The sequence below is a fragment of the Pezoporus flaviventris genome, unplaced genomic scaffold (genome assembly GCF_033815535.1).
Source record: "Pezoporus flaviventris isolate CSIRO_AGI_PZ_B2104156 unplaced genomic scaffold, CSIRO_AGI_Pfla_v1 ptg000037l, whole genome shotgun sequence".
Lineage (NCBI taxonomy): Eukaryota > Metazoa > Chordata > Aves > Psittaciformes > Psittacidae > Pezoporus > Pezoporus flaviventris.
The window spans coordinates 1,724,757-1,743,140 of NW_026892585.1; the positions used below are offsets into that span (position 1 = coordinate 1,724,757).

Genomic DNA, 18,384 nt, shown 5'->3' on the forward strand with positions numbered 1-18,384 from the left:
ATTTAAAGGGAAACCAGTCAAGGGGAAACCAATCACACTGCTGCTTCTGTGTGTGTATAATGAAATCAGATTTTAACTACTAGCTTCAACTCCAGTATTTGAATGGCAGGGTTGTTTTGCCAGAGGTGCGTGGCCTTCCTTTCAGGGTAAATAGCATTTCTTTGGTAGGGTTGTTTTTTTCCCTCTGGCCTTTGGCGTGTTGTGTTGTGTCCTGTTTTGTTGGCTTGGGTTTGTTTTTAAGGGATCTGGGTTTTTGCGTTAGGGTTTGGGAGGTTTTTTGGCAATTGTTGCAGTGACCAAATTTGGATATTTAAAGGAAGTTAAAGACAGAGGTGGAGGAGTGGAAATGGAAGCTTAGCAAACTGCTTGGCAATTCATGATATTCTAATCAGATGCAGAGAGCTAAGAATAAAATTTACAGTAAGACGATGTGTTGTTCAGTAGCAGGTAGTTTAATAGTCAATGCTGCTATGCCTTACCTTCCTGTTCTCAATTTCTGTTTCTTTTCAATAATTTACTGCTAACAGCTCTTAGGAGACATACGGACTAAGGTATAGAAACTGTTTTCTTTCTTCAATAGTTTAATATTTTGCTATTAACATGCTTGGTACAAAGTAAGTTAAAATGACAGAGTATGTGGGTTTAGACCTCAGTCTTACATCCTGTAACATATATAAAGCAATTAAGAGAAGTAACTAACTTTCAGTACAGTCTTTATGTTACCCTGTCACACAATTGTATGGATTTTTACAAGTAAACCTTAAGTTGAATGTTCCATCTAATGTATGTCTTCTTGGCATTTGCTTTGCTTTTATATTTGGAATACTTCACAAGCCATACTTTAAAATGTTTATTAACTTGGTTAGACCTGCTGAACAGTTGGAGCCATTTATCAGTGCAGGGAGTAGGGGCCACACTGATAAATTGAACTGTCGGTGTCTCTATTCTTTGAGTCTGTATACTCTCTCTTTGAAAATCAGTGCTAATGTGAGATGTTTCTGTACTATAGAAGAAGCCTGTGCGAAGAAGATACGAGACTTATGGGATGTACTCAGATGATGATGCCAACAGTGATGCATCAAGTGCCTGTTCAGAAAGGTCCTATAGCTCTAGGAATGGCAGCATACCAACATACATGAGACAAACAGAAGATGTGGCTGAAGTCCTAAATCGCTGTGCCAGCTCCAACTGGTCAGAGAGAAAAGAAGGCCTTCTAGGCCTGCAGAACTTGTTAAAGAACCAGAGAACTTTAAGGTAAGAAGAAATTCCAATCAAAAACCAATTCATTTTAGAGTCAAAGGGTGGCAAGGGAAGTAGGAAAGGAGGCTGATGTTCCAAAGAATTCAGAATGCTGGGGAGAGGGGAAAGCAAGGTGTGCATCTCAGAGTAAGATGGGGGAAGGAATGAGGAAGCTGTTGTCACTTCTGGCCACCAGTATATAGGATCCGTTTAGACAGCTCAGTTTAAGAAATGGAATTTCAAATCAATACAATCCCTGCAATAAAAAGGATGCCTAAAGTGCTTGCATCTAGCATTGATGGAAGGCCTTTATTATTTTTGTCGTTATTAATATTCTTTTTATTAATAGGGTATTTATTCAGAAGAATCTCTTTACCACTAGCTATTAAGTGTACCTTTTCCATGATCTGCTCTGTTAAAATGAGGAAATGTTATATACACCAACTAGTTTAAAGAGCCATTTCTAGGCTGAAAGTCTCATTTTAGACAGAATCTATTACATTTTTATTATGTCTTAAAATTCTTTACTTTGTTTACTCGATTACTTGATTCAGTATTTACAGTTGATAGCACTGATTGCTGTGCGTTAGTGCTCGGTAGTACTAGCCGGGGAGCTGACTAACGTATTGTTGTCACTTTGACAGTCGTGTTGAGTTGAAAAGATTGTGTGAAATCTTCACAAGGATGTTTGCTGATCCTCACAGTAAGGTATGTTTAGGTTCCTCTTACTTTTAGTAAAGTTTTGAAAACACTATAATAGCCAGTTGTGGTAAAATATGTCAGTGGTATTTGCATATGTCAGAGCTGGACAGGCTGTTTTCTGTAAGCACTTAGCATCAGATTTCAATCCATTTAATCTGCAATTTTGACCATGATCATTTTCCACCTATATATAGGTAAAGGTTATTTTCATCTAAAATACGTTGAAGTAGGTCAATAGTTTGTGTTAAAATTTGTAAGTATTTTTAAGGAGTCATGTTGTTTACAGAGAACACTTCAACATGAATAATGTTTTTCTCTCAACTGAAAACAAAAGGCTCTGGTGCAGTAATGTGGATCATAAGGAAAGTGATCTGACTGAATCATACATGATGAATAATGAATTATACCAAATGTGGACTTATTTATTTTCCAGGGTATTTTGTATTATCATAACTTGTGATGTCTTCCTCAAATGTCATAGATAGGCCTGGCAGTTGAGACTGCTGTGTAATTTTTACATCACTGATAGTATTCAAGAAGTAAGGTAGAGACTATACTTTGATATAAAAGAAATGGCAATGTTTTATTCACTTTTACTTAGGTAAAGACCCAAGGAAAATAATCCTTCTGTTCTCTAAGACCATTAAAATCTTTTTAACAGCGTTACTTCACTTGGTAATACTTACACAGTTTTTGTGGGAGGTGGGTTACTGGTACAGCTTCATACATGCAGTCATTTCTCATAGCAAAAGGACTGCAGCAAGTAGGGAGCTGGATAAAGTTAAGAACATATAACTTCATATTTTGTTTGAATTATAGGCTTGTTTGGAAAAAAACCCTATCTTTCATGTTGAGTATAACATGTCCCGCTTGGTGTCCATACTTAAGAATTGATAAAATGATAACCCAGAAGAATTCAGAGCAGTTACTTCAGAAGTATTGGTTTTTCCCAGCAGAGTTCTAAAAAAAGGAGTTTGATTGGGTAATACATTTTACATATTTTAAGTCTTCCTTATTGCTGCAATGTGAAATCAAATTCAGACTGATGAGATGTCTGGGCTGGTCTGCTTAATGTTCGTCTGTCCTCCTTGTTTTTCCTGGTAAAGAGGTGACTGAGCTGCTATCTGCAGCATCATGTATTTTGGAAGACGCTTGTATTGTACGCAGCAGCATGATGTCAAAGTTGCTGATACACTGCAGAAATGCAGAAGAGACTGAAGCCAAGCAGTTACAGTGCAGAAAGCATTCCATAAAAACAGTGGTTAAGTCAGAGGAGATAAAATAAAGTGTTGAAATATTACTGGGTTTTAAATGAAGTCATGACAGAATTGTGCCTACAGCTTGGTTTAATGTTGTTTGTTCTTGTGTTAATTAGTATTGCAGCTCTGCATGGATCAGAATTACACTGGACATTTGATTGTAGTGGGGGAGCCAGGGAAGGGGAATGAAAATGTTCCAAAATTCAGGTGTATGTGTCAGAAGAGCATTTTATCTTTTCATTAAGCCTTTAGGAATATTACATTGAGTTATTCTACTTGATTGTTTTGTTTACTGGGCATCCTCACATTGAATAATGTTGCTGTGATTTTGCAAACGTGGCCTGTGTTGCAGCACGGGTGATGCAGCTGTTCTGGTGGCTGATGCCTTGCCTGCCTTTTGGAAGTTACCAGTCTATCATCAGGAGGATCTTTGAGTATTAAGAGTTCATGAGCTGTGATTTTTTTTCTGTATCACGCACACATGGCTACACAAATCTCATTTTAGACTCTTTTCAAGTGTCTGTAGGAATTCTCCTGTCATCACTTTTATTGTTTGGTTTTTGGTTTGGTTTTTTAGAGGTTTACTTTTACATGATAGCTGGATGTAGGGAATTGCTTAGAAAAAGAGAGTAATATGTGGAGGAGAAAACAGGAGAATGATTTGAGGAACGTGCCAAGCGCATATTGGTGTCCTGATAAAATTACTAAGTTTATCATGAAAGTTTTGAAATACATTTTTTGTTTTATTTTGGTTTATATTCCATACAGGAACTTCGTATCGATGGCCACTAATTTGTGTGTTTTTATCTTTTTCCCTTTTTTGTTGTTTTTTTGTTTTGTTCTGTTTCGTTTCGTTTTGCATGCTGTCCCCTGTGTTGGAACTCTCTTTAGAGAGTAAGTTGGTTTAATACTTGTTGGAAACCTAACCTTATTTGCATGAATGTGCAATTAACCCTTTTTCTCTATTTTTCTTCCCCAAAGAGTTCATGCAGTGTCAAGCCTTTTGCAATCATAAAATGCTCTATACAGTTATGTAAACTGTGTGGTTCAGTTTCGAGATGTGCTTTCTCTACTAATGAACTGACATTGTTTGGTTATGCATTCCTGCTTTGTATTGTGGTGGTTGGCACATCTGAAATAATTCACTTTAAGGGCAGATCATGTATAATTATTTTCATATCGGTTTATTTTTTTCCACTATCAAATTATTGAAAATTTCAACTTTAGATGTTTGATTTCTGAATTTTAATTCACGTCATTCAGATGGAAACTGCAGACATACACATACATCGTTCAGCGTGGTGCTTGAGTTCCATTTCCCATTCCAAATTCATCCTTTACCTGAGATGCTCTTACAGCCACCTTGAATTCTTCATACTTTGTCCTAAAGCGGACCGGTACGATTCGTATGTTTCTTAAAATGCAACATAATGGCTCAACTTAATGGAGTTTTCCCCAGACACTCACTGTGGTGAACCTAAAATCAAACAAAGCTTGAGAACAAAATTGAGTCTTCAGTTACGTGTCTTTTTAACAGTTAAAACCTCGGCATGGGATCTTCAGAGTGCTTTTGCCGCAGTGATTCATAATTCACTTCATAATGATTTCAGTTTAAACCACTCACATGTTTGAAGTGTAAACCTCTTCACCAAGAGGCTGTAACCAGTTTGTCCGGCTTGCACGTTAATGGACAGACATGTATGTCAGTGTCTGCAAACTCAGAGAAACCAGTGCAGTTTTAACTTCTGCTGAGCTCTACAGTTTGCTCTGAAGGGTTTAAATACAATTGTAAGACCCCAAATGTAATTTACAGCACCAAAATTTTTGTTGTTGTCTGCCAAAGTCCAGTATTTTTTTCCCCTTATTTTAGGGCTGTGAAATCCAAAGACTGTCATGTCACAGTACACAAAGTACTTTTTGGTTTGGTTTTGCCTGGGTCTTATAATTGTGCCCACTACTTGTGCATCTACAACGTGGGATATTGTTTCAGTTTTCAGATGAACACAGAAGACATTTCCAGTCCTGAGCATAAAAACTTCTTCCCACTACTGGCAGGGTAATTTTTAAACCTCATAATGCAAATACAGATACAAACCTAGAAGGTAGCAGAAGACTTAGCTGTATTTTGTTGTTGTTAACAGCTTTCAATGTAGCTTGTCCCAAAAGGGAAGTTACTTAAAGTAGCTCATCCTGATGGGCTTTATGTTGAGTAGGTTTTGTATTGGTTTATTTCTAACACAGCTGTTCAGTATTTAAGATGGCTATTGAAAGATTCTCGCTGGTCTTTATTAGATCCAAAAAGAACCATAAAATCATAGGATAGCAGGCTGGAAGGCACCTCTGGGATCATGTGGTCCAGCCTTTCTTGGCAAAAAGAATCTGAGTTATATTTTTTTACTTCTAATACAAATTTTGAGGCACTTCTTTGAAAGATACCTGTGTGGATTTTTCCACTTCATGGTGCGAATTTGCTCTCCCTGGCTTGATTACCAACATGAGAAGAGATGTAATTCCCCAGTGAGTGATGAAGGCATGCAGCAGCAGGCGCTCGCCCCTCTGTACCTGGTCAGTGCTGTGGAAGGAGGCTGCTTTCTGCAGCCGAATGAGGTCTGATCGCAGTTGGGGATCATCCATTCTCAGACAGCAGCAGAGTTTGGGCTTAGGGCAAGGCAGGTCAGTGGCAGAAGGTGGAGGGGATCAGCCATTCCTCTGCAGCAGCCTTTTCCAACCGTGTACCCATATCATAAACACTCAGGAGGACAAAATCTCTCCTACCCTCTTAGCAATACCTCCACTTCTGTACAGAGCCATGTGCTGCAGCTGGAGTGAGCATCAGTTGTGGTTTTCAGCCTAGACATCCATTTTTCTTGTCAGAGAAACAGGAAACCCACGGGCCACACAAGCATAGAGCATGTGCATCCCCATAGGCCTTGAAAAAGTCATGAGTGAGATACTAGAAAGGCTGTTTCAACAGTTACCTATTTGTCCTGCCCTGCTTTATCCTGACCCTTCAAAAAGCCCTTCTTCCTGGTCTGAGTGCTGAGGTTATTAGAAGTACAACAGGGGTTTTCCTACTGAATATAGACTTTCCAACCTTATTTGTATTTATTATATATAATATTCTTTGTTGAAAAGAACACAGTGGATAATATCTTCTTGAAAAGACAAAAACACTTCTGAGTTTTAAACACCTGCTAGTCTGAAATGCATCCTGGCTTTTTTTCCCCTGCTCTGGTGAGCAGTTTTGTGCTTGGATACCTGCAATAGCAGGAGAATCTTGTTCTGTTCCACGAATATTTTACATAAAGGAACTGGCTAGCTGTCATGACTTTGCAGTATTTAGTAAGCCAGATATCTACAATGATTATTTTGCTAAAGAATTATAGAAGTTTTTTTGGTTGTGGAGAGAAAGTGGTTTTGTGGTCTTCCAGGAGTGTCAAATCAACTTAATGATAAAGCTTGGAAGGGTAAAAAATGAAGTTTTACTGAACAACATTGAGGTTGCGCCAGCCATCACAGTAAGCATTTCTTTTCTTGACGAAACTGCATGGAATACCTAATGGGCAAACTTCTACAGAAGTGGGCTAACATTTCCAATGTACTCTCGTCTCAAAATCCAATGGGAAAGCAAGACAGATTTCCTTTTCTTTTTATTTTCTTCCTTTTCCTGCTTGGCTGCAAAACACTGCCTTTCTCTGCCTCTGATTCCCTTACTGCTTTCTTCTTTGTTTGTAAGTTCAGCATACGTCAGCGTCATCTCCTCTTTTGCCCCATCCTACCCTCTTTCCATCTTCTTCTGCCTTTTAGGTGTTCAGTATGTTTTTGGAGACGCTGGTGGACTTCATCCAGGTCCATAAAGAAGATCTGCAGGACTGGTTGTTCGTGCTGCTGACACAGCTGTTGAAAAAGATGGGTGCTGATTTGCTTGGCTCTGTGCAAGCAAAAGTTCAGAAGGCACTCGATGTCACAAGGTAATGTGTTCTTAAATAAAGAATTAACCCCTAAAACAAATGCAGACTCTCGCACTACTGTCAAGTTTTGGGGTGTTACGGTTTTTTGGGGGGTTTGTGTGTGTGTGTGTGCTGTGAGATTCTTGGAGAAATGCAGAGCTAATACAAGATCTTGAAACTCCAGTAAATGTCACTGGTTAAGCAGTTTGGTTTCCTAAATGACCCTTTAGCTGAAAGGGTTTGAATCCTTAATGCTGAACAATTAATGTGATACTGCTTACCTGATTCCAGATTGTGCAGCTGAGCCCCATATGTTTGTTGTCTTGCCTTGTCCTCAGTGATGCAATGCTTGTGTTTGGCCTTCTTTTTGATACAAAAGTATTATGCAATATTCAGCTCTCCGTGTCAGCAGGCTTTGAAGGAATTACAGCAATAATGGATTTCCTTTCTGTCTTCAAGGACTGTAGTGATAGGACAAGGGGTAATGGCTTCAAACCTAAACAGGGGAAGTTCAGATTGGATATAAGGAAGAAGTTCTTTACTGTGAGGGTGCCGTGGTGCTGGCACAGGGTGCCCAGAGAAGCTGTGGCTGCCCCATCCCTGGTAGTGTTCAAGGCCAGGTTGGACACAGGGGCTTGGAGCAAGCTGCTCTAGTGGAAGGCGTCCCTGCCCATGGCAAGGGGTTGGAACCAAATGATCTTAAGGTCCCTTCCTGCCCAAACCATTCTATGATTCCTTCCCTTCTCTCCAAGCACTGTAAGTAGCCTGATTACAAAATGATCTTAAGTGATTTTGGGGACCATCTATGCTGCGTAGCCAGTTTTGTTTCCAAATGAAAGCTAGGTTTTAGAATTGGAAGGGCTCTGGGACCTCTTTCTCATCTTTTGTTCTCTGAGGTAGGGGACAGTCTAAGCTGTTTGGTCCTCTGCTGTACCTGTTCACATGGCAGATCTGCTGTGGAGTCTGGGGAAGGGTATGGAGCGTGTTGTGGGAGAGAGGGAATGGGATCTGCTGCAGCAGAGCCCATGAGGGTCATATGCAGCATGTGCCATGTGGGAGCGTGGGGGCAGCCGGGGTGGAAGAGGATGGTTCAGAGAAGTGAGCACCTTTAGCAGTGCTACTGCATGTTAATTTGAGGATCGCACAGAATCAGAATACTACCATATTATTATTATGTCATCCCTTAGTATTCGCATTGTATATTTAACTGTATTTGGTTTGAAGCAGGGATTTCTTACATTTTGTCCTTCACATGCCAGGTGAATGTTTCTGGAAGTCAGATACAATAAAAAATACCCACAAAACTGGCAGAATGTGTTTTTCTTTCAGAAGTACTAAAGCTTGATTTGATTTGTTTGCTTTACAGGGAATCTTTTCCAAATGACCTCCAGTTCAGTATTTTGATGAGATTTACTGTTGACCAGACCCAAACACCTAGCCTGAAGGTAAGCATTTTCAGGCTTGCATTGCAGGCAAAAAACTCTTCACCGATAGACGTTTGCTTGTCTTAATCTTTGAATTTGGATTGTGATTTTTGTGTTGTTAAAAGAAAGGTTTTCAATTAGTGGATTTTGTTTTTGTAAACTTTCAGACAGTCAAGCCAGCACTGCAGGACCAGCTGCGCTCTTTTTGGAGCTCAAAGGTTTTTGTCTGAATTATTGTCTTTATTCTTAACCCTTTGTCGAGCTCTTACAGTGTTCCCAATAATTTTATTCGAATGCATTCATATGCTGCTACTAACCTGTGCGAGAAACTCGAAGCATGCAGTTGTGCAGTCTTAAATATGACACTGGTATGAAAACCTTGGCTGCAGGGGAGAGCTAATAAACCCACAGAACAGTAAAAATGGGCAACAAAAGCGTGGCCGCCTAACATCGAGCTGGTTATGCAAACTCACTCTATCAAGTCTCTTCTAATTTTATGTTTGTGATTTCCCAATCTTGTTTTCCTAGCTCATTTTTGTTTGTTTGTTTTCCACGTGTCCAACCTGATAGGTCTTGAATTAATTGAAATGATTTTAATATGAACTAGAGTTCCTATATTAAAAATCAGCTGCCTTTGTGGTGCGCTTCCTTTCCTGAAAGCAGTGTGTAGTTTTACAATTACACACATTTTTACGTAAGAATCTCTAGCCTGGAGACCTGCCAGCATCACTGCAAGTGAAAAATGTATTCTGTAGTACATTTACAGTGCCAAAGAGAGTCAATTTTAGGATAAATGCATCAAATCCTAAGAAGATTTACAAATGTTGTAAATGGGGAAATAACAAGCATATGATAACTGGCATTTTCTGCTCTGTCCTGCACGAAATGTTTTTACGTGGTTTGATACTGCACAAGAATATGACTTTTCCCAAGTTACGCTGAACTTAGAGTCACAGAATATGCCTCTTTTTGTCTACAATACAGTAAAACTTACTTTTTTAAGCTTTTGAGGACAGTTGATAACATTGACCCCTGTTGCTTCATGTGTTAAAAAGAGACTGCTGTCATTTACTGAAGACAGCAAATGAGGTAGTAAAAATCAGTTTGCTGTTTAAATAAATCCTTGGAAAAAATTTGGTTTGGTTTTGTTTCACTTAGTTTTGCTCCCCAGCAAGGTGAATTTGATGGTGGAGATGTTCTTTCTTCCATGTAGTGGTACAGCTGGGAAATACGTATCAATCAGGTTTCAGCGTCTGAAAGTACAGATTTGGAATGAGATATGGACTCCTGCTAGGCTGAGTTGGGGCTAAGTTCAGTCATTTTTATTATGTGACCTAGAAGGGCTTAAGAAATCTGAAACACTTAATGGGAAGACATTCTGTAAGTAATTCCAAGTATTTAAAATGAATTTTGGGGACAGTAAAGTGTGTAACTGTGTAAGCGAAGGTAATCTTTTATCAGAAGAAAGTGGTATCTACCCCATGCTCCCATCTTTATGAGATAACTACAACTTCAGGATCCAGACAGTAAATTTACTGAGTATCAGTTGCAGAAGTATCTATTTAATATCAGTGTCCTTGGATATTTTGTCTAAATGCCATCCTCAGTGCACCCAGGTTGCTGACAGATTAATTGATAGTCCTAGGGCTGCTCCATTTCTTGAAGTCTTCAGCTTTTGTTCCTACTCTGATAAAGGATTATTTTGTTGCAGAGTGTGCCTTTGGGCTAGATACTGTGACAGGAAAAACCAGAGAAAGGATTTTCGGCGTCCTTAAAGGTGGTCAGATAAAAGAAAGGATGATAGATAAGAAATTGGCTTCATAGAAGGATTCCATTTTACAAATGGCTTTTCCCTCTGTTTTTTAAATGGTAGTGGGAAAAAATTGTGATTCTTTAAACTGTCATGGTCATTCTTACAAACACAGCTAAGTCGTGGACAGTAGAAGTCAAGTTACTAGAGTGGCTGCAGAGGTGGATTTGGATAGCTAGGACCAAACATAGGAAAGATACAACTCTACTCATCTAATCCATGGTGGATGCAGACAGTGTATTGTGCTCTATCCCTCTTCCTTTTGCCATACTGTTATATGTAAGCGTGGAGAACTGCTGAAGCATCGTTACAGGTGCCAGATGCATGTATCTGTTTTGGTCAACCGTAATAGGGCACAGGAGTCGAATTTTCTGGATGGGATATAATCTGTTAAGCTTATTTTTGCAGGTGCAGAACATGTGCTTCCCAAAGGATGGGGGTTGTCCTGAAATAGCCTTCAAACCATCACTTTCATGTTTCTCAGGTTGAATATCAAACGGTTCACACCCGGTGAGGGATTGACTCAAGCACTGTGACTGAAGTTCATTAGCAGCTTCTGAACCTTTTCTGTCCTTTGAGAATGCTGATTTGTTAACAAAGGCTTTTGCCGCAGTTGATCAGATATTCGGTGTAAGAATCCCTGGAGCTGCTTTCACTGCAGTCAGAAATCTGCTCTCCCAAAGAGCTGAAATAGACTGTTGAAGAGGACTTGGATCCCTCTAACTGCATCTAAAAGATGTAACTAGTCCTTAGTTACATCTTTTATTTCTAAATCTCAACTTTGCACATACTTACTAGAAATAGTGACAAAAATACACTGTAAGTAGATTTGTGGCTATTCTGGAGTTTACTTAGGGTGGGTTTTGTATCTGTAATGATCCTGTCTCTCTATATTTGAACTTAGGAAGGTACCCCTTCCACAAGTTTTTCTTTCAAAACCAATCAGTGAAACCCGCTCTTACCCAAAGTTTGACAACTATTTGGAATCTGTGTCACTATGAGAAGGTTTATGAGTGTGAACTCTCCATTCATCTTCCATTCAGTGCTCTTCTGTAACTCAAGAACCTCCATCTCTCCAGAAGAGTGTCCAGAAGAGATTTACTCTGTGGAAGTAGTTTAAACACTGAATAATACTGCTCTCAGAGTGCTCCTGAGTTTGTTCTCTGGGAGAAATGCCTCTGTGTGTTCTAAGGGTTACGGTTCTTAACAGTAATTTTTTTAAGGTGTGATATATAAACGTAAATCGTGAGCAGTGAAACAGGGCTGTCGTTTCACTTGGTAATCTAGAAATTGTAACTGTTACTTCACATCTGGAAAAGCATGTGTCCTAAGGGGTTTTGCTGTGGAGGTGGCTGGTGTTCTGGGGTTTTTTGCTTTGGTAAGATCTAACAAATAGTGTGGGGTTTCCTGCATTTGCTGATGTTGATCTGCATAAGATGAAAGCCTCCAGTTGCTGGTTGTTGTGTAACTTTGGAGAAGTCAAGCTTCAACAGCTGCTGTGAAACTGAAGCATTCATTATTGATCTACGTGTATCAGCTGCCCTTAGTAATGTGTATGTCAGAGTATCTTGAGTTTTCAATAGCTTGCAAGTTCTCATGACCAAGGGAAATTACTAAATAGCTTTGCAGTTGTACTACAAGCCATGAACAAGGAAAACACACCCAGAACTCTTTCTGGTTATGATGGACATAGGTGTCTCCATCCTGGTAGGTGTTTCTGGTTCACTGTAATTACTAGTGGAAATAAAAGTAGCTCATTCAAACAGGTGGCCTAAAGAGACATTCACCACTTTTGTTGATGGATTGTGTGACAGACCTCAGGGGCAGCAGGAGCTGAGGAGATGAGTATTTAAGGGAGATACAGATATTGCCCTTTGCCCAAAGCTTTGCAGTGGTGCAGTTTTGGAGAAGCTAGAGAGAGGCTGCAGCAAAACAGAGTGAGTGAAGTCGGAGAATGATGCTCAGATAAAAGAGGGAGTGAGGCAGATTTTCTGTCCTCCTGGTAAATTCATGTCTGTCTTCCAAATATCATCGAGGGAAGTGTGCATGTGACCCCTCCTAAGTCTTCCACAGAAATTCTATTCCACACTTTTTTAGTGTTTAATGGGAAGATTCATGTGTCTTATCCACAAGGATGGCGACTGCTCAGCTCTGACGTTTGAGAAAAGAATGCTGTTAACTGTATAGTAGGAACTAATAGGAATTGGTTATTGGTGCATCAGGTGGTGTTCATTTTTCATTTTAGTACTTGTAAAATGTTCTTAACAATTCTGAATGGTTCTTTAGAGTCTTGATGATTCTTAAATATTCTGAATGCTTTGCTTTTCTTCTTGTTAAATATAAGCTTTGCATATGCAACAATCTGCGTATCTTTTGGTTACTACCAGTGAAATCTCAGGTTTTATTAGTATTTGAATTTCTTCAGAATAATTCCCTTCTTGAAATGTTACATCCATTTCTAAATTGATTTATGTGTAGAGTTTTATATCAATGCTGAAAAGATGTTTACTTTACTTGGGGGGAAAAAAATAGCCTTTATTTTAGGGGATGAACACTCTGCTCTGTGAGCACGCTTGTTCTTGGCAGCCCACCATTTTCATTGTCCACCTGACTCTCTTTCTCTTTGCAGGTCAAAGTTGCAATCCTTAAATACATAGAGACTCTTGCACAACAGATGGATCCGGGAGATTTTGTAAACTCAAGTGAAACTAGGTTAGCAGTGTCTCGAATCATCACCTGGACCACAGAACCTAAAAGCTCAGATGTTAGGAAGGTACGTTTGTTAATGTGTACTTACATTTGCACTGCATTCCAAGTGTCTTGGCTAATCAGAGAAGCCAATATTTCTTGCCTAAACAAGCAAGGAAATTTCTTTAAAAACAAACATTTTTTCATAGAGAAAAGATACTTTTAGATCCTTCTCAGCAAACACACCTGGCTTTTCTGTATAAAGTATTGGAAGTGACAAAGGAAAACTTTGACAAAACTTGTACATGTAAGAGTTTAATAAAAACTTGAAATTAATACATCTTGAAACTCCATTAGAGTTGTATTTTCATGTATGTTAAAAACTTTAGGTTATCTTTCATAATAGAGGGAATCACTGTTTCAAGCACTCTACCTGGTATTAAAATCACCTCAGCGGGCATTTCCTTTGCAGTTTTAGCATCACTTCAGAGACCACCCTCTGATAACTGACTGCACGTTCCTAACAGGAGCATTAGGTTTGGTAGCAAACTGGGTTCAATACCTGTTGGATTTTCTCAGCTCTTTTATGCTTTAGTAAGGCCATATCAAAGGTTTATTCTTTCAATGTTGCAGTTCCAGTGCGAAACTCCTTTTTTCCACATGATTGTTGTGCAGTGAAAATCAGTATTTGTGAACTACATACATATACCAGGGGTATTGAATAACCAGAGGAAATGTACTGATGCAGTCTTGGAAAGAGTTTCTGAGTAGTTCTTCCAGTTAGAGAATGCAAAAACCTTTGGAGTTTGTTTGCAGTTTGATGGAATGGAGTTCAGTTGTTCTGACTGATTTCCACCAGCCGTTCTATTCTGTCTTAACTTCCATGACCAGCATGCTATCACTTTTTGAATGCTAAATAAACATATTTACTTTATGGCTCACAAATGCAAGCATCTTTGACCAGAGAACTAACTCTTCTGTTTGTTTTTCTCTGTTCATTTTTGCAGTTTGAAGTGTTGAAACAATTCATTTGGTTAGATTTCCTTTACTGTTTTCAACTAAGTTTGAGTTTTGTTATCTTTATCATTCCTGGAAACAGCACCAAAACCTCCTTTGTGTAGGAGGAGTGTTTTGTAGGAGAGAATAGAAAGAAAATAGTTGGAGCTGTCTCATGAAGTGTGTAATGTGAATAGAATAAAAATCAAAATAGCTTCCACACCTTCATTATACCTGTAATATGTAATAAAAAACCCATAGGAGAGTTTATGTTGGAGGTAATGTTTCTGTCTTTCTCTTCTTATATAAATTTATGAGTATGAGCAAGCAGCAGTAGATTATATCCTATTGACTTTTCTTGCCTAGTACCATATTCTGGTGACGTATCTAAGACCATAAAACAGGCAGAGAATGAAGAAGGACTATCTTTGGAATCAGCAAAGTTTTAGTACTAAGGCACGTGGCAAGCAGTCTTATCTGATGGTTCATATCTCTAATAAGCATTTTTATGTCAGTAAGTAACTGAATCGTGGAAAGAATTGCTGGTGAGTTTAATGATCTGGAACATCTTAATTATATGAAGTTCTCTCATTTTATTTTTTCTTTCCATAACACAGCCGTTAGAGGCAACCAACTGCCAAAAGCCTTCAATAATGCTAGAAAATACAGTTTCACTGGTAAGGAGTCAGAAGAGTTATTCTGATGGTATAAAGCATTTTGTTCTCTTGACAGGCTTCAGAGCCTGCTATTCCAGGCTTTATAATTCATTTATTTTAATAAGCTTACAGCATTTCATATGATTTCTTCAAATCAAAAGGTTTTGCGAGTGTATTTCTGTGTAATTGATGGGTTGGGGTGGGTTTGTTTCAGTTTGGTTAGTGTCAGAACATTTCCATTAGTCAGCATTGGGAAGAGTCCTTTCTTACTTCAGATGTCTGCAGTCAGGCAGTCAGTGCAGTTCAGTGACGTGGGGCTTCTTTCTGGAAGGTCAAATTCTGTGTTTCAGAATGTCCAATTCTAAAATTAGAATTCCTCTGGAAAGATTTGGAATCTTCTTGGAGTAGTTAAGAACAAAACAAAATCTTTCTAATCCTCACTGCAGACTTTCTGTATGATGTTTTCTGTATGACTGGACATAAATCTCAGGAGAAAGCTTATGCTGAGGAGAAGAAAATCCTCTCAATACTCTAAAATGCCTTTTTCTTTTTTCTCCCAAGGAAGAGAGAGCGAAAATTGGTAATGCAAAGTTGGAAACCTTCTGTGAGTCAATGCCAATTTAGAAAATTCAGGTTGATCTTTGCTTTGGGCAGACTTGATGGTATCACGTTTCTTTCTGACCATGACCCTGGACTGTCTCTTATATTATTTTATTGGCAGCTTAAATAGACAGAGCATTACGGAGCAGAGACGTGGATAACAGGACAGGAAAAGGAAAGTGCTAATTCCCAAGCCTGTGCTCAGTTGCTGGATTTGTTTTGGTTTTGCTTGGTATTGATTTCTGTTAAATGACTGACTGTAAGGATAACAAGGAAAAGAAGAACATTAACAGCAGACTGTAGAGGGCATTCAGGGTGTTCACTTGAAGGGAAGGCTGTCAGAAGGAGTAGGGAATAAAAATGAAAAGGAGCAGCCAGTCACGAGCGTGCAAAGACAATTCATGGCAATCTAACATTCTAGTATTCTTGCCATTAACACTGGGATGTGTGTTGGTATGTGTGCTCATACCTTGGCTTTCCACTTCTAATTAAAAAATGCTACAGTTCATTGCTCTGGAAGCAAAATAAGGGAAATAAATGTCTTAGAAGAATTTTCTAAACTACTTGCTTGAAGTATATTGCTGCTTGAGCCAGCTGCCGATCATTCTGTCTAACATGAGGCACTGGTTCTCTCCGGTGCACGGCAAAGCTTGATGGGGAGCTGTATAAACTAGACAGAGTAGGTTAATCTTAGAGTTTTGTACTATAAAGAAACTATTAAACAGTCCTGCAGAACTTAATCTCTAGCTCTTCATTGCTTGTGTTTAGCTGCTGTGTTGCCAGGTTTGTTAGGCTATCCAGTGAATATTCATCAAAATGTACAAACATTACTAAGGCAGGCAATCAACATCTCTTTACTAGAGAGGACCCAACCAGTGTGTCGCTTACTGTGTTGCTTTGTCAGTAAGGAGCTCTGGTGGTTTTGATTCAGATTTGAAAGGAAATATATAGTAAACCATGCTGTAGGATGAGGGTGACATTAAAGAGGAACTTTAAAACTGAGGGTGTGGGAGGTGACATCCAGTAGACTACAAGCTCCAATACTTAGCAGTTTTCATCTTTGGATTATGTAGTCAGCTAAATTATTCCTGATGATGTTTGCCTATCTTTTAACAAGAGAAAGGAAGTGGGGCAGGGAGGAGGGGAAGGTTCATTAACTGGTTTGGCTGTAGGATTAGTTATAAAGAACATCAAGTGCTACGATCACAACTCAGAATCAAGACTGTCTCATTCCAAATTAGGGTATCTGTTTGTGTGTAGGTTTTTGTTGTTGTCTCTTCTTCTAATTTCTAAAGTGACAACTTTTCCTTTTCAAGCCAGTGTGTTGATTACCCATCATCTGTAATTACCACTTGCAGAACTCAGGAAAAGGGATTGCAGGCTTGTTCCTGCCTGGTGTGTTCCATTATTCTCTTCAAATCCGTTCAACTTGCCAAACGCTTTAAAAAGCCATTTTGGGGAATTCCTTTAGTACTTTTCTTAGCAAGTGGGGATCTAGGGCTGGGGGGGTGGGGGTGGGGGGTGTTGATTAGAACATTTCTGAAACACTGCTTGTCAAAACGGTTCTGCAAGCTTGTTGTTGTGTGCCTGCATTTATCAATATCTGAACCTCCAGCTTACCAGCAAATAGGAGTTGCTTTTGTTCACACCTGTTGTCATCTTGGATCAAGACTTAAGTCATGCTTTGTGATTACCACTCACTATAGCATCTCTTGCTGATAAAATTACTTTAGAAACCGAAATTGATGTCTTCATATGTGTTTTCTTCTTCTAGGCTGCACAGTCAGTGCTGATTTCTCTTTTTGAGCTCAACACTCCAGAGTTTACAATGCTGTTGGGTGCTTTACCAAAAACATTTCAGGATGGAGCCACAAAGCTTCTCCATAATCATCTCCGGAATACAGGCAACAGTGGTCAGGTATCGACAGCTCTCTTCTCTCTGAAGTTACTGGTGTTTTGAACATAAGTCCGTTTTGGTAGAGTTACTGGTAAGACCAAGAAGGCTTGGTAGAGGAGGAGGAGCAAACCAAATCCTATGTAGAAGTCTGTCTTAGTAGCAGATATCACTCTTTATGGAATGCCTTTTCTTTTTCCTCCAGAGAATGATACTTTCTGTGTTGCTTCCAGGTGACTTTCAATAAGTTTGAATGTGCTTTTTAAGAGTAGTTTACCTTTTACTTTATTCATCTCTAAGTTATACCTGATTGAAGTAACTAGTAATTGGTCAGCCAATCCAAGAAATTAAATAGAAGCTCTTTAAATATTTCTGGGCATTAGCAAACAAACACAGTAAGTTAAAAGGACAGCTGAAGTACCACTGGAGTATCTTTTCTTACCTCTTCCCTTCCAGGGAACAATGGGAAGTCCTTTAACAAGACCTACTCCACGCTCCCCAGCAAGTTGGTCAAGTCCTCTCACATCCCCAACCAATACATCGCAGAACACCTTGTCACCAAGGTAATGTAGCCCTGTGGTGCTTTTAGCAGTAAGCCAACTGTCAGAAGGGTTGGGTTGTGTTGGCCCTCTTGGGAACTTTTAGAGAGAATGGTGTAAAATCCCAGTTACTTCATATTCACAAGAGGAAAACAGAGCAGAAGTCATTTGTTTTTTCAGGCAGATGCTGCTGCATCATCTATGCCTTTGCTGGCTACTCCCAGTGCTTTCTCTAGTGGCAGTACACTTGCTTAGGTGTATCATAACACGATCTTATTATGTGAAGAACCACATCTCTTCCTTAATGTGTTTCAAGAAAAATAATAAGTTTATTAGTGTTTCCTGAGTCTCTGTAGTTCCATGCTAATGTTACTTAAAAATATGGGGTCACAAAATCAATCCGTTTTAATTCCTCTGTCCTTCTCAATGGCGCACAGTGCATTTGATTATGACACTGAGAACATGAATTCTGAAGATATTTACAGCTCTCTTCGTGGAGTCACTGAAGCCATTCAGAATTTCAGCTTCCGTAGTCAGGAAGATATGAACGAGCCTGTAAAAAGGGATTCCAAAAAAGATGATGGTGACTCGGTGAGTATGTAAACTCATCTTGGTGCCAGCAGAGCG

General features: G+C 39.2%; 1 protein-coding gene across 50 annotated transcripts in view; it reads left to right on the forward strand.

Moving 5' to 3' along the window:
• The window catches only part of CLASP2 (cytoplasmic linker associated protein 2), a 123,509-nt gene that overhangs the window by 94,432 nt on the left and 10,693 nt on the right, over positions 1-18,384 (forward strand). For 22 of the 50 annotated variants that reach the window (XM_061464381.1, XM_061464380.1, XM_061464382.1 and 19 more), the window contains 10 exons: positions 528-551; positions 1,010-1,254; positions 1,884-1,947; positions 7,008-7,171; positions 8,517-8,595; positions 8,742-8,792; positions 13,014-13,157; positions 17,099-17,242; positions 17,675-17,781; positions 18,195-18,348. In XM_061464381.1, the coding sequence (XP_061320365.1) occupies positions 528-551; positions 1,010-1,254; positions 1,884-1,947; positions 7,008-7,171; positions 8,517-8,595; positions 8,742-8,792; positions 13,014-13,157; positions 17,099-17,242; positions 17,675-17,781; positions 18,195-18,348 (1,176 nt within the window). The remainder of the gene's footprint in view (positions 1-527; positions 552-1,009; positions 1,255-1,883; positions 1,948-7,007; positions 7,172-8,516; positions 8,596-8,741; positions 8,793-13,013; positions 13,158-17,098; positions 17,243-17,674; positions 17,782-18,194; positions 18,349-18,384) is intronic. The other 28 variants (XM_061464388.1, XM_061464390.1, XM_061464402.1 and 25 more) reach the window with 3 other exon arrangements.